Source organism: Vitis riparia, chromosome 2 (assembly GCF_004353265.1).
Source record: "Vitis riparia cultivar Riparia Gloire de Montpellier isolate 1030 chromosome 2, EGFV_Vit.rip_1.0, whole genome shotgun sequence".
Taxonomy (NCBI): Eukaryota; Viridiplantae; Streptophyta; class Magnoliopsida; order Vitales; family Vitaceae; genus Vitis; species Vitis riparia.
Genome location: NC_048432.1, coordinates 16,666,788 through 16,683,406, shown reverse-complemented (window position 1 = coordinate 16,683,406; position 16,619 = coordinate 16,666,788). Strand labels below are relative to the sequence as shown.

Below are 16,619 nucleotides of genomic sequence, written 5' to 3'. Positions count from 1 at the left end.
AATTCTCTAAATGTCGAGTTGGGTTGGAATTAACCTATCGGAGTTACACTCCTACAACTATATTTTTCTATTCATATCTTAAAAAATTGATTAAAAATGATGAAAATATCTTAAATTTATAAATATAACATCTCATATTTTTTGTCTTGAAAAATAATATGTCGTTGACATAAATATCCATTAGCATATCAATCATTTACATGTGTTTTTAAAGAAAAGTTTATTTTCACAATTAAGAGGTGAAAATATTTTTGTCCAAAATAGGTATTTTTTGGGATTAAAAAAAGCAAAGGTTTAGATTTATAAAAATTAAGCAAATTTTACATTATCATATTCTCATCCCACTCATATTTTCCATATCTTACCTTTTTGTTTTTAACGGTTTGATCACATGTAGCCGTTTATATTTTTCAAAATTGGTATATCTTTCTTAATGGGTTCATGTTCAATCATTTAGACAAGTAAAATTGGACAGGGGCTTTGGGTGGACCAACCCCCACCATTTTTAATAAAGTTATTTGTTTGCAAGCTTAGAAAGTGGTTGCATAAGTTTTATTATTTTTCACTATTAAATACTTAGAAGAATAACGTTACTATTTTAAACACATAATTTTTTATTTTTTTTGGGGAAAAAATATATTTATGTCATATTTTTATTTCCAAAAAAAAAAAAAGGCATTATAGTATATATTTTTAAAATATAGAGATGATTATTATTTGGAAGTGGTGACAAAATTGAGACCCCGTATAGGATGCTTTTTTCAGAACGGAGTCCCACTTCCAAGAACATGAAAGGATTGATTAGAAAAAAGGGTAAAAGCAATGGCTGCTAAATTGGGATATTTTCCAAAGTCATCCTGTTGGCACATGATTTGATGTAGATTGTAGACACGGTCAGGATTTGAGCAACCCAATGAAGAGGACAGGCCCCATATCGCCATAGCCATTGCAGTGTGGAGATAAAAGCGATAGGGCAAACAACAGTATCAGACAGCACTACTTCACAAACTCAGAACCCAGAAACCCAGAAGGATGAAGCTCAAAATCTATGCCGATCGGATGTCTCAGCCATCTCGTGCTATCATCATCTTCTGCAAGTGATTTTTATCCTCTTTCTAATGTCCATTTCATTTCATTTTATTTTATTTTTTTTTAAGAAAATGAAAGAAATAAAGGTTTGTGTTTATTTGTGTGATTTGGTTGGTTGATTGATTCAATACTTAAAATGGGTTTTCTTGTTGTGTGTTTACAGGGTTAATAGAATTGATTTTGAGGAGGTCAGAGTTGACCTGGCAAAGCGTCAGCATCTTTCCCCTGATTTTAAAGGTGAGAATTTCAGGATTTGGATCACAACTCTGCGTTAAGGATTGTTGGAAAAAGTGATGGTTGTTGAAAAATTATGCCTCTTAATCTATCCCTAAAAAGCGTATTAACAAATTTGGGATTTGAGTGTAGGGAATTGAGGAGTTTTTCAGAAATTCATTAAGAAAAAATAAATGAAGGGAATTTGAGGTAAAGGTGATGATATCTAATTTAAGAAAGTAAGAAAAATGTCTCACCCTTCCTTATTTTTCTGGAATAATGTTTGAGAATAGTTTAGGAATCATTGCAATGGGTGTGATATACTTAGGTTTGATTCCCTTGATTAACAGATTGGTGTAAATTTGGGAATTTGGAAATGTTTCCAGAGTTTTGTGGGGTCGTTGAGACGAGTAGAGCAAAAAGGGAGAGAGATGTAGATGTGTTAGGCAGTTCCTTGAATGAAGTAAAGCTACTAATTTAGTTGAAACCATGAAGTGATGGGGAATATTCCAGCATTTTGTTAGTGGAAAAGAAGGGGGAGAGAAAATTGGTCCCTTGCTTGAGGATTAGTATAGAACTATAGACATTGCATGATCTTCAATGATTGCCCGAGAATAATAATTGCGTTGATTAATTTGTATGCCAAGATGTTAAGTTGGATTCTGTTGCAAATCACTGAAAGAAAAAAATCTTCTTGGAGTGTTTTTCTTTTCCCCCCCGTTTTAAAGGCTCAAGCTGTATTAGCAGTGCATTAACAGTAAATCTTCAAGATTGGATGTTCTCTAAACTGTCTTTTTATTTTTTATTTATCATGGACCTGTCTATACTTTATCATGCATATTGAGCTACCAAGACCGAATTGCATGTGTCTTTCTGTGGAAAGTGTAACTCTTAAAAAAAAGTTTTCAATAGCATGTTTATTTCTGTAACTGACAACGTGAAGTTTTTATTACAATTTGTACTTACAGTGGTAAACCCCATGGGGCAAGTTCCAGCAATAGTTGATGGAAGATTTCAGCTGTTTGAGAGGTATTTGAAAAATGTGTCTATTGGCTTCTTGGGTTATGATTTTCTGACATGGTTTGCTAACACTGTCGATGTTAAATGTGTGCTTTTGTAGTTTGTAAAATACTTAAGCATTACTTATATAGCACCTCTTTTGAACTATGATTGCTCAAGATGCACATTCCTAGTGTTCATTTAGCAAAAACCTCTTCATTTATAATGGTTGATTGTGAAGGAGCCCCCCTTCTTTTGTTACTGTTTCATCCATAGGTTTGGTGAATGAAGCTCCTTTGATGTGTGTGCTTTCCATGAGTCTGGACCAACTTGTGCTTTTCTTAGATTATGTAAGGGATTTTTAATATGTATCTACATTCTTCTTGCAGCCATGCAATTCTTATCTATCTTGCTTGTGCATTTCCTGGAATTGCTGATAATTGGTGAGAATAGTTACTACTCTTTTGCCGTTAGTTTCCTAATTTCTGGATGTTACATGAGCATTTCCAATTTTGTGCATGGGATATCTGTTGGACACGTACCAAATGTGCATGTCTGATAGAAGCAGCAAATCCATTCCTAGGTGGCTAGAAGTTCCTTGGACAATTTCTTACCTTGCTTCCATGCTACATGTACAAAATTAATCGAAATTTTTCTTAGGACAGAATGTTACATACACATTCAATTCACCACAAGGTATAGAGGAAGAAAATTTGGATGATTCTGACCCTGCAGACATGTCCTCATGTCTTGAAAATTGGAGGATATCTGACCTGACACCTAGACACATGGGTTACAATGTTTTCATTTTAATCTGTGCTTTATGTTTTAGAATATGTTATACGTTACAATATTTTGTTTCATCTTATATTCACTTCCAATATCCATATTTTGCAGCAAAATTTTAATCCTTTTTCCCCCTATATTTCAAGGTACCCAAATGATCTTTTCAAGAGAGCTAAGATCCACTCAGTGTTGGATTGGCATCATTCCAACTTACGTCGTGGTGCAGGTGCTTCCTTTTGGCTACTGATAGATGCTCTCATTTTCTAACTGATTATGACAATCTTAATATATCTTTTGCTATTATTGGCTAACTTTGCAAGGAATAATCAACTGTCTCTTGTACAAGGCTACTGATTCCTACACAGTGAATGGTTCAAGCTCTTCTTTTTGGATAGGCAAACAAAAAGTATGCATCTAACAAAGAGGGGGACATTGAAATGTACAGAGTATATATGAAGGGCACAAAAATGGCAGAGAATGAAAAAGAAACAAAAGTTTCCCTCCCATTAACTTGAACCTAGCTTATCAATCTGAGGGCTAAAAAACACTAAGAACTTCCTAACCCTCAGCTGAAGAGTACTCAGTAAGGATATTTTGACCATACTGGTCCACATTTTCAAACAGTCTTCGATTCCTTTTCTATCCAAATGGTCCAAAGAAGGGACAAAGGGGCAGCCTCTCTATGCCTTCCTACACTTCTTCTTTTAAACTGACCACAAGTCACTATCCTCCCCGTAGCCACTTCCAGAGCAAGGAACCACACCTTAGTTTGGGCCCATGAATTCAAATTAATTTCCCAGAAAATTTCCTACCAATATCCAGCTTCAAATAAGGAGAGAAAGCCTTGACAGAAAATAATCCATCCAAATTGACCTATCTTCTACAGTAAACACTTATGAAACTTATCGTTAAAGTCTTTAGAAGGTGGGCTGGAGTGACCTCATTAATGACGATCTGGTTAGATGATTTTACTGTTTTCATTTTCTATGAAACAAGAACTTATGTGATGTTCTTATGGAACTCTAGTCTGTTAATAAATATCAATGCTCTTTTTTTTTTTTTTTTTCCAAAACAATGTTGGTGACAATTTTGTTTTCTTTGCAAAATGTTTGGCTAGAGCTGCATAACTGGCAACAGACCCATCTTCTGGCTCTTGCATGAGCTTTGCTGCATGTTTCCATAGACACACATGCACAAACCATGTGGCAATAGAAGTGTGATAAAGATTCAAAAGAAGAGGAAAATTCCTTTTAATTCATGGAAGAGGTTTACATTTTATCATGAGAGTTGAAACAGGTTCCTTCCATGTGGATAATCCAACTGTGGCGTTCACAATCCTATTTTCCTTTCATATGATTGGTGGTGTGGTGTTTTCCCATTAAAAAACTAATTCATTTCCCAAGTATTATCTGAGGGAATCTCTAAGTTGTGTTGGCAGCTATAGATATCAAGTGTTAGTGACCAATTATGAACTTCAGGTTCTGTATATATGTATGCATCAATTACTGTTGAACTAGTGGATCATATAACTGCTGATTAATCTTCTGTTGAGATATACCTCTTAGTTTCGATATCCACATGTGTACCTCCCACTTCCTGTATTTTGGAGAAGGTTTCTTCTCTTCTTTTGAACAGTACATTTTGGGAAGAACCCCTCATCCTTCAATTGTACTTTTAATTTGTCTATATAAATGTTTGTTTATGATAAAAAAATATACATATATTTTTGGTGTAACTATGCGCTTTGCCCTCTTCCATCTTTTTCAGCCCCATTTCTTCTAAATACTGTACTGGGACCTGCACTTGGCATTAAAGTGAATCCGCAAGCAGCTGCTCAAGCTGAGAAACTCTTGTTCTCGTCTCTGTCAAAAATTGAATCCTTTTGGCTGGAGGGGAATGGGAAGTTCTTGCTTGGAAGCTCTCAACCATCCATAGCAGATCTCAGCTTGGTTTGTGAAATTATGCAACTAGAGGTAAAGGATTGGCTCAGTACTCATCTACTTCTCTTTTGATTTTTTGTTTTTTGTTTTTTTTAATGTGTTGTTTATATGGATGCCTTGGTAATAGATGTCTTTTCAAAAATTGAATTTTGGTCTCGATTTCAGATTTATCATTCTGATGGGAATGGAAACTTACTGATGATGAAAATTTACTTTTCATTGTTATTTCAATCCTCTCTGAAGATCACTTGTTTCATCACTTGTTTCTCCTTCTACTTCTCTCTAGCACCATCTGGTTGCCAGTATGGTAGACCAACTCCATCCAGTTAACTATAATTGCTAAAACAAACATATTCCCCATTAGCTTATTGTTACTTCATGATCTGGTAACAAATGACTTACTTCAGATAACACTGATTATGAGAGCTGATATAAGTTTTGTATTGGATTAGATTTTGGACGAGAGGGAACGCAATCGGATATTAGGCCCATACAAGAAGGTTCAACAGTGGATTGAGAATACTAAAAATGCAACTAGGCCTCATTTTGATGAAGTACATGCACTCCTTTTCGGATTCAAAGCAAGGCTACAAAAGCCACCGTCAGGGAGGGCAATCAATGAGGCGAGCAAAAAAAGGGCATTGCATTCAAAGATGTGAGAAATGAGAATCATGTTGCTTGTATTGTTGAAAAGATCTGTGATTATAAGTTTGCAGACAGTAAACGTTATAGGAGTGGTTGCGTGTTACTGGTATTGTTACAAGAACCGTGTTACTTGTATTGTTACAAGATCAGCAATTATGAGTTTGCAGAGGATAAACATTATAGGAGCGTTTGGAGCCAATAAGGTGGCCGAACCTTGTTTCCTTAATCGCAATTAAGCTATATGCAAGAAAATGTTATTTGTATCTTTTTGCCTTCATTTAATTTCATTTGCTGGCAAATCCATTTTACTACTGCTCTACGGGATAGCATCTTCTTTCATTTGCGGGAAAATACATTTTACTTCTGTTCTTCAGGACAACATTCTTATGTACATGAATTAATAACCAACCAACCTTATTTATATCTAGATATCATTGTCTTCAATCTTATTCTTAGGCTAACTGCACTTCTGCATGGCATAATAAAGCTGAAATCAAGAGCACAGGTATGAATCACTCAACATATCTGCATCTCAATGGCATCCAGCTTCCTTATTCCTAGGCAAACTTCTTGCTGCACAGTATACACAAAGTGGAATCAACACCATTAGGATCAATCACTCGATCCTTACTCCCTGCATCTCAAGGGCATCCAGCTTCTTGGGTCTTTTGTAGTACTTTAACAGAAGAGAACAGCAAACAACACTGACGGAAGAGGCTGCCATGGCAGCTCCAGCAATCCATGGTGGTAAACGGAATCCAGAAGACGGGAAGAGAGCCCCAGCTGCAATTGGTATGCCGAGGAGATTATAGCCTAGTGCCCAAATGTAGTTCAGGCGGATACGGGAAAATGTTTTTCTGGAAAGGTCGATGGCGGTTATCACATCTTCCAAGTTGCTTTTCATGAGAACAATGTCTGCTGCCTCGATGGCAATGTCTGTGCCTGCACCAATCGCCATTCCAACATCTGCAGCAACAAGAGCTGGTGAGTCGTTGATGCCATCTCCAACCATTGCCACGGTATAGCCCGACGCCTGTGGAATAAAGACAAGATTCTACAGCATTGGGAATAATCACGAATAATCATTATTCATGTCTTGGAGCTGATTTTCAATTTATACCTGTAAATTCTTCACTTTCTCTGCTTTGTGCTCAGGTTTGGCTTCAGCGATGACAGTTTCAATCCCAACCTCCTGAGCAATGGAATTTGCAGTTCCCCAGTTGTCACCTGTCACCAAGATGCTCTTAACCTTCATAGACTTGAGAATGGATATCACATCACGAGCACCTGGCTTCAGTGGATCAGATATGGCTAGAACTCCAGTCAGCTCCCCATCTATCGATATCAGAATCCCAGTTTGAGCCATTGCTTCAATTTCTTCCAGCATATCTTCAGCATCAACTGGAATGACAATCTTCTGGTCTAACATCAAGCTCTTGTTGCCCACTATGATCTCTTTGTTGCGAACAATGGCTTTCACACCATGGCCAGTAATGGAGACGAAATCCTTTGCTCCTGGCCAAGTGGGATTCTCTTCATCTTCTCTGAATTTCTTAGTATACTCCACAATGGCCTTAGCCAGTGGGTGCTCACTGTTCACCTGGTACACATTCAGAGCACCTATGTTGTAAATATTCAAACTTTATGGGCGAATTTGTAAAAAGCATGGTTCACAAGCTTAATGCTTTAATGAAACATTTGAAAATGATTTTTGGTTTGGCAAAAAGTTTAACAAAATGCAAATTCTGAGCTGAATCCAAGTATCTATTATATATATCAAAGCTACTTTGAAGGCCAGTGATATGACAGGGCCAAGCCTCATAAAAATGTTTCTTTAAAACAGATAATAGTCGATAATAGTCTATGGAGAAATGCCTACCTCAGTGGCCGCAACAAGTTCATAGAATTCTTGGAGTACCATATTTTTAAAGAGCCTTGTGTTAACAACTACAGGCTTCCCAACTGTGAGGGTCCCTGTCTTGTCAAACACAATGCAATTCACCTACAAAATCAAATAAACCTCGAGATTATATTCAAAGGTCCTAAAAAAGGCAACACAGTTTTGCTTGCTGTTTGAATATTCTGGTGGAACAATAGTTCTAGACTAAATTAATTTGGAATTCAAGTTTATTGGAACAAGGGGTCTGTTTGGTGCAACGGAAGGTTTGTTTCGAAATGAAACAAAAAAACACTTCAGAATAAACACAAAGATTACAATATGATTTAAAAATTAGGGAATAATTATGAAAAATATATTGAACTCCTCTCTAACAATTACAATAATGCTTGTAATGCGAAAATAAAGGAAAAAACTGAAATAGGAAACTAGAAATAGAAAACCAGGATAATTGGAAAGAGGAAAACTAAAATTTGAAAATAGAAACTAATCTAAAATAAAAACTAATAATATAGGAAATAAAAACTAATTTAAAATAAAAATAGGAAACTAAAAATTGAATCTAATGTAAAATAGAAACTAAGGGCCTGTTTGGTTGCTGTTTTTGAAAACTGTTCTGGAAAACAGTTTTTGATAATAGTTTTTAAGAACAGTTTTTGGTGTTTTTTTTTAAAAAATTGTGTTTGGGAACTGAATTTTAAAAAACAGTTTTTGTTCTCAAAAACAAAAAAAACATGTTTGGTTGAGTTAATAAAAAAAAAATTTAGAACAAATAAAACAAAAAACACGTTTGAAAGATGTTTTTTTTTTCTTTTCTAATTAATAAAATATTTTTTTCAAGTAATTTTATATCATAAATTTATAAATATTTTTTAGATATATAGTTCATTTAAATTAAAAAAATTATTTATTTTATTAATTTTAAAATAAAAATAATTTTTATATTTTTTTAAAATAAATCAAACATAATAAAATCATTTTTATTAATATTTTTTTTTATTTAATCTTTAATTTTATGAAAAATTATAGCATATTCTTAAGTTGAGATAAACTTGTTATCGTGATTTGTTAAGTTTTTTTTTATCTCTTCTCTCAAAATAATGAAATGGCCTTTTTTCACTCGGGCATCAAGAAGCCCTTTTCTGAAGCCCTTTTCTGAAGTTGCCCTCCAGACGAGAGAAACCCTAAAAAGGCCCTATTTTCCTCTGCCACTCTCAATCCTCCCAGGTACTAATCTAATCTTGTTATTTATTTTTATTTTTATGCAACCCCGTTTGATTCCCAAGAAAATCCATGCCTCCATTTGATTCCCAAGAAAATCCATGCCCGTTCAATTTCTGGGAAAATTCATCATCGTTTGATTTCCAAGAAAATCCATGCAAAACCCCAAGGAAAACAAAAAAAAATTGCTTTTCTTTTGCTCCCTGTGTTTTCTGGATCCGTTTTAGGGATCTCTTTGCTATTGTGCCATTAGATTTAAATTTCACGAACCCTGAATCAAAACTGAGAAAAGGGAAAAATCAAGAAAGAGGCGACGCGACTGTGCTGGAGAAGAGATGAGAATGAGAAGAAAAAAAAAACACGGAGAACAAATTGTTTTTTTTTGTTTAATTTTGTTCTGTAAACAGTAAAAAAACGGGGAAAACAACATTTTGTTGTTTTCTAAACAGTGCCATTTTGAGAACACGGGGAACAACAAAAACAAAAACTACTCTCTCAACCAAACGAGTTTTTGGTGTTTTTTGTTTTCAAGAACAGAAAACAGTTCTTGAAAACACTAAACAAACAGGCCCTAATCATCTAGGAAACTAAAAATAAAAACTAATGATGATTATGTGCTACATCACTTCTAGTGTCTAAAATCTAAACCTAGCTAGTGTGATTGAACATGGAGTTTTTAGCTCAAGAATCTTCATTCCCCAAGGTTTGTTCTTCCTTAAAAATTTGAAAAGGGGCGCAAGATGATTACCACATACTGACCTTATGTGCACTTTCTAATGCTTGACCGCCTTTGATGAGGACTCCCTGAGAAGCACCGACACCAGTGCCAACCATAACAGCAGTAGGAGTTGCAAGGCCTAGAGCACATGGGCAAGCTATGACCATGACAGAGATCCCAAATTGGAGTGCAAGCTGAAAGCTATCCATGGAAGATGGTATCCAAGATTTTGGGTATCCATGGAACTTTCCAGCTAAAAACCAGGCAAGAAAAGTTGACAATGAAAGGGCAATAACCTGCAAAAGATTTACAATTGTCAGCAAAGGCCTGAAACCAAATTATCACTCTATTTAGAATACATAAGGAAACCAATGAGACTAGAAGGCATTTTAATGTTTACCAAAGGAACAAAGTATTTAGAGATGCGGTCTGCAAATTTCTGCACAGGAGCTTTAGCCATCTGGGCTGACTCAACAAGCTGAACAATCTGTGAAAGAGCACTTTCTGATCCAACCCGTGTTGCCTTAATATGTAATACCCCATTCTCATTCACAGTCCCTCCAATCACTGTGTCACCCTTCCTCTTTGCCACAGGCCTGGCTTCTCCTGTTATCATGCTCTCATTGACATGGCTTTGCCCCCAAATAACAAAACCATCTGAAGCTACTTTTGCACCAGGAAGAATTTTAATCACATCGTTCTTTTGTATCAACCGACTATCTATTTCCTCTTCATTAATCACATTTCCTTCACTGTCCAGGGCTAACAGAATTGCAGTCTCAGGCGACAGGTCCATAAGCTTGGCAATGGCATCAGATGTCTTTCCCTTGGCTAAAACCTCCAAGTATTTCCCAAGAAGAATAAATGAAATGAGCATGGAGCTCGTTTCAAAGAAATCTGTGGACTTGAAGTCCTCAGAAGTAGCAGCTCTCAACACAGAATAGACAGAATAAAAATAGGCAGCATTTGTTCCCAAGGCAATCAAAACATCCATATTGGCAGAACCATGGCGCAGTGCTTTATAGGAGCCAGTGTAGAATCGCCGCCCAATAACAAACTGTACTGGGGTGGATAATACCCACCTCAAAATCTCTCCAATGCTCAGCATATTCACCACTTTGGTATCTAATCCATGCTTGAGACCAGGGATATACATGAAGACCATGGAAGTTAAGAATACTGGAATTGTAAAGACCAAACTCCATAGGAAGGATCTATAATATTGCTTAATCTCCTCCTTTCTATGAACTTCTCTTCCTCCTTCTGGAGATATTGCTGCCTTGTAACGGCCAGTTCCAGTTGACTCAATCACATTGATAAGGTTTCTGGGGCCCGTCACATCTGGTTTGTAGGAAAGGGAAAATTTACGGACTGTAGGATCAACGTCGATATCTTGAACCCCTGGGAGTGCTCGGAGAGAATTCTCGAGTATCCTCATTGAATTATCAGTGCCAACTCCATCAACTTTAATCTGAATCTTGCTCATGTCTTCCCCAGCACTAATAAGTATGGCTTCAAACCCAGCATCTTCTATGGCTTCCAATAGCTGGTTGTGGTTGATGATCTTAGGATCATAATGAACTCGGGCCTCCTCAGTTGCTAATGCAACTTGAGCCTTTTGCACACCATGCAGTGCTTGCAGAGAAGATTCAACAGTTGAGGTGCAAGAAGTGCAGGTCATTCCATTTATGCGGATTCGGCATACTTGAATGGATTTCTCATTTGTCTCATCTTGAATCAATGTGGCCTGAAACCCCACATCTTCAATGGTCTCACGAATTGTCTCCTCCTACACAATGTGAGGTGACAATGATATGAGTCTAGCTACCAACTCTTAGAAAACAAAACTTTTTACAACAACGTCCTTTTGGAAGTTTACAAGGGCTTGTTCCTTTTTCTTCTTTAAAAGCAAAAATAAATAAATAAATAAAATATTAAAAATCAAAATACAAAAAATAGATTTTTATTCTTAAAAACGAAAAATATCACTCTGTTTGGAAAGTTTTTTTTAAAAATAATTTTTTGAACAATTTTTAAAAGTTGTTCTTTCATGTTTAATAGAATAAAAGTCTAATTAATTATGTTTTTAAATATATTTTAAAATTAACTTTTATAGTAATATTTTATTTTTAATCATTTTCTATAATGACATAATTATTTTTTAAAACAGCTCTTAAAAAATAAGTAAAAATGACAAAAAAAAAAATACAATGTTTTTTATTTTTTAAAACAATTTTCTTTTTTTTAATTTTGTGGCTACCAAATATATTTTTTCGTTTTTTTAAGGGAGTAAAAAACCATTTTAGAAAACAACCACCAAATGAAAATATATTTTAATTATATTCTAAAGGCTATTTAAAACAGTAATTATAAAACTATGAAAAAAAATAAAATAAAATATTAAAACATATTTAAAAGTATATAAAATAGATTAAAAATATTTAAGTTCTAAAAAAAGTTTTATTTTACAAAACAAAAAATTGTTCTCAAAAATTGTTTTTCAAAATTATTTTAAAAAACACTTCACGATCAATTCTTCATATTGTATCACGTGTTTGCAAATATTTCTCGAATTTTAGAATCTTTTTAACAAGTAAAGCTAAATATTATAAACCAACTCTTTAACACTCCTATAAGAAGCAAATCACAATTTTCTTAACGAAGGAGGATTAAATTAAAGAGAGAAATATGAATTTGTTTAATTTTATAAAAGATTATGTTAATTAATTTGTAGAAGAAATAACTCAAAAGCGGAGGGAAGGGACTGGCATTGATTTTGGCGGTTTTGGGATCAAAGCGGGTTCTAATTCAAACTTTCAAACGCTGTTGGCGGGTACCTAGGGTTCTTAATTTTCTTGAGAAAAACTTCGATCACCTTTTCCATCAAACCAAACATCACGAAAGGAAAACCTAAAATCGAAAACCAACGAAACAAACAAAATCGGAAGAAAGAAAAGGGAAAAATGAAAGTAAATCACTTACGTTAACAAAAGAAGGATAAAACATGACCTGAGCCCTACTATTCAAAACATCAACCACCGCCTCCCGAATCCCCGGCAACCGCTTGACGGCCTTCTCCACCGATCCCGCGCACGCCGAGCACGTCATTCCAATCACCGAAAACACCGCCTTCGCTTCCGACCCTTCCACATCCCTCTCCGTCTCCGACACCCCCTTGGGATACTTGGGCATCGAGGGGTAGTGCGGCCTCGGCGACAGACCTCCGAAGCTCTCATTCCGAATACACGCCAGCGTCAGAAACTTCGCTGCCATAACCACAAAATCTCTGCAAAAGTGGGAATACGATAGGGTTTGAGATTGAAGGAAGAGTTTAAAGTCGCAACGTCGCTGCTCGCTCGTTCACTATAGCCACTACGGCTCAAATAGGAAATATGACAAGGAAGCAAAGTGAATCAGACTCCACATGTAACAGAGCTAGTAAAAAGACGTGAATTATTGATGATTCAGAGGAAAGTCAGTCCCACCACCACGATGATGCATGATGATGTTGTTTTGGAAACTTGGGCATTTTAACCAACTTTTAAATGAGGTAGTGGTTGTTGGTGTTCCCATCATTTCTAGTTTAAATGTGATGAGATCTGCGTGCTTATCTGCTGCCAACTCTAACTGACTAAAGAGAGAGAAAAGAGAGAAAGTTAATACCCGAATCCTAGTCTATAGAAATTAACATTTTAAAATGATTTAGGTGGCAAGAGAGAGGAGGATGTTTGTTGATGATAACCACAACTCTTGAGCCTGTTTGTCTGCTAAGAAAACCAATGCTTATACTTGGAAGGAATCATGGTCACCAACCAAACACGTCCCCATTCAATGTATTGCAAAGAAAGTTGCTTACAGAGATGGAAATCATAAATTTTGATTTTTTTTTTTATTTTAATGGGGATTTGTATGCCCATTTGACCTGAGTGATGGTGCCATCCCTAACCCTAGTCCAGGCATAAGAAAACAATTTAGAAAATTGATTACATCATCTATGGTGAAGAATCTTCATTAGTTTATCCCCCAATTGAATGGTCATCTTGGTTTGATTTCCAACGGTATTGGAAAGTCAATAACCCTTTCATACGATCAGAAAACGGCGGCAAACAATGATCCAACAATGTGTATTTCTATATTAATTTGATGGTGAATCCTCTCACCTCTCCTTCGAGTAGAGTAGTAATGAAGTCGATTAAAATTGGATTTACATAATTTTTCATTTTATGATATTATAAGTTGTGTGGTATGTGCGAAAGAGTAAGAATAAAAATCTCATTTCTTCTCTTCTATATTCACATGTTTGGATAAATTTTATCAACATTGTTTAAATGGTATTTTAATTCATTCATCTTATAAAAAAAATTAAAAAAAGTTTAAAATTTATATTTTATCTTTATATAATAAGACTATTTTTTGTCTTATTATTTAGTAAAAAAAAAAAAAAACCTTCAAAATTTATATATTTATTTTAAAATGAAAATAAAAAAATATTTTAGACTCTATGTAAGGATATTTTTGTCAATTTATTTCTTTTTCATTATCATTCTTATTATTACTAAATATTAAAATATTATAATAGAAACAAATACTCATTTCAATTTTGAATTTCTAGATTAGTCTAAACACTAGAAATGATATTATCAAATTTATTTCCATTCATAGTCGTGTGCCAAACACCCTAATAGTATACACATACAAGACGTGTTGGAGTTACAAGAAATATCCTTTTCTTTACATTGGTATCTTTCATTTTCACATAATTTTCTTATTATTATTTTTGTTTCTTTATGTTAATAAAAAATTAAAAAACAACCCTCAACCAATTTTGATCAATGAAATTGAGGTAGCAATTGCGAGCAGTCAACATGTAAAATGATTTAAAAGAAAATCACTTTCAGAACCGTTCTTTTGTTAATTTTATAACACAAGTAATTTTCAAACTTTAAACAATTTTATTTTCTCAGCTACCAATCAATATGTCATGCCACAAAAAATTTGGTATACCTGTAGCTACATAATTGGGCCGACCATCTTCATGCTATCGTATTAACAAGTTGACAAAGCTAGTTGCTTATTACATGGAACTTATTCGTAATATAAAATTAATAGCTACACTAATATTAATTATATTGAAATTTGATACCTTGAAAGCTGAAAATTTTGTAGTTATTGATTGTTTAACGATATTTTAATCATTTTTATAATGTAATTGACTGAATTTATAACCACGGGCCTACCACCAATCAACATGATCAAAAGATTCATTAGTCAGGTGGATTCTCTGAAGTATGATTAACAATTTAATTATTAAAACAATATTGACAACAACTAAACATGAATTTATTTTTTCCCTATCCTAAAGTTCAAAGGTGACATTGACCTATATAATTATATTACAATTAGAATAATGTTACAATTTTGATGAAGATGAAATTTGAGTAGAAGATTTTTATGGTAATTTTTTTTTTTATAGTTAAATTGAAGTTTGGGCCTAACCGCTTATTATTTAATATGGAATTCGGCTAAAATCCAAAAAGGCCCATTTCATGTTACAGCCCACTTGAAATTTTTTTAGTCTGGGCCGAAGGGTGCGTGCAGCTTAAGTAAGGTGAGCATGACTTTAGGGCCTTTGTGCTTTATAATCTATAAAAAATTATCTTAAATTCCTTTAATATATTTATATTCATTTTTAAAAAAAATTAAAAACCATTTTTATTAAAACATGTTTGATTACATTTTGAATTGACGACCTTTTGCTATTAATATTAATTTATTTAAATAGTTATAATTATATTAATAATTTATTTTGTCAAATTAATTTTATGTAATTTTTTTATATTTTAGTAATTTTTGAATAAATTTATATTTTTAATATTTTAAAATAAAAATATTTAAAAATAAAAGGATAAATATAAAAAAAATTAAAATTAAAATCATAGTCATTTTTTAAAATAGGATTAATAAGATACATATGAAAAATGATTAAAAATAAAAGGATAATATTAAATAAAATGGTGTTATAAATTTAAAATAAAAAATAAATTAGAAAAAAATAATTAAAAAAACATGCATAATGATTTTTAAAAAACACATATAACAATTTTTTAAAAACATAGATAAATATAAAAAAACAGTTGGTGATTATTTTAAAAATCCAATAAAAAAACACGCATATTGATTTTTCAAAAACAAGCATAACAAATTTTAAAAAACACACAACGATTTTTAAAAAACAAAAATAAATATAAAAAACAATTTTTGATTATTTTAAAATTTTGATAAATTAATTGTTGATTTTTTTTCAAAATCCAATAAATTAATCGTTGATTTCTTCACCTTACAACTTGTGTGTTATCTGAAAAATCTGTTGGATATCATTGAGAAATAGGAATCCGTGTTATCAAAGGATTTCTTATGATTATTTCTACTATGAAATGAGTGAAACATCCATTTTGGTATCTTATTGAACAAAAATGGTGATATTGTTTCTCAATTGATCAAAAATTTCGATTTTTGGGAAGTATTATGATTATCCAATAAGAAGAGTTTTTATTTTTTCAAATGAATGATTTGAATACCTATTGATTTTAACAACTTATTGCAGAGTTAATCATTTGGACCTTTCAATTCATGAATGTGGATGTTAGACCTATGAATGGGGATATTCCCAAAACTTACAAAACAAAAAAGGAAGTGAGTTAAACAAAAAGAGAACCAACTTAAAAGACAGAAAAAAAAAGTGACTTGAACAAAAAGAAACAAAATGACTTAGACAAATCTTTTTTGTCGCTCGTCCATTTTTTTTCCAAGATTTCAATATTTTGACCAAATTCCAGACATTTTCGTCCATGAGTACAACCAAGGTTAAGGGAAAAAAATTATATCAACTTGAAATTTATCACAATTTATTAAAAATACTTTAATTTTAATTTTAAATTTTTTAAAAATATATGAAATTTTGTTCAAATTATTTAATTTTAATAAATTAATTTCACGACTCTTCAAAAACTTGTTATAAACTTAAAAGTTTAACATTATTTGCTTCTCATTATTTGAATTTTTCTTAAATTTGAAATATATATTATATTGCATTTTAAATTATTTGTTTTTC

At 33.2% G+C, this 16,619-nt stretch overlaps 2 protein-coding genes and 1 long non-coding RNA gene across 3 annotated transcripts; 2 read left to right on the top strand and 1 right to left on the bottom strand.

Moving 5' to 3' along the window:
• Positions 1 to 775: 775 nt before the first annotated feature.
• LOC117928161 (glutathione S-transferase T1) lies at positions 776 to 5,935 on the top strand. Its single transcript, XM_034848051.1, has 7 exons — positions 776 to 1,097; positions 1,253 to 1,326; positions 2,271 to 2,331; positions 2,691 to 2,744; positions 3,234 to 3,313; positions 4,855 to 5,060; positions 5,480 to 5,935. Exons 1-7 carry the CDS (start codon positions 1,033 to 1,035, stop codon positions 5,684 to 5,686), a joined length of 747 nt encoding a protein of 248 aa, XP_034703942.1. The 5' UTR covers positions 776 to 1,032; the 3' UTR covers positions 5,687 to 5,935.
• Positions 5,936 to 5,975: 40 nt separating this feature from the next.
• LOC117928155 (probable copper-transporting ATPase HMA5) lies at positions 5,976 to 13,214 on the bottom strand. The gene is made up of 6 exons (XM_034848045.1): positions 12,491 to 13,214; positions 9,909 to 11,297; positions 9,550 to 9,804; positions 7,552 to 7,674; positions 6,793 to 7,272; positions 5,976 to 6,705 (listed from the first exon to the last, which is right to left on the bottom strand). The coding sequence occupies exons 1-6, from the start codon at positions 12,779 to 12,781 to the stop codon at positions 6,289 to 6,291; spliced, it is 2,955 nt and encodes a 984-aa protein (XP_034703936.1). The 5' UTR covers positions 12,782 to 13,214; the 3' UTR covers positions 5,976 to 6,288.
• LOC117928170 lies at positions 6,569 to 7,409 on the top strand. Its single transcript, XR_004653557.1, has 2 exons — positions 6,569 to 6,656; positions 6,828 to 7,409. It is a non-coding gene; the product is annotated as an uncharacterized LOC117928170 (long non-coding RNA).
• Positions 13,215 to 16,619: the final 3,405 nt, after the last annotated feature.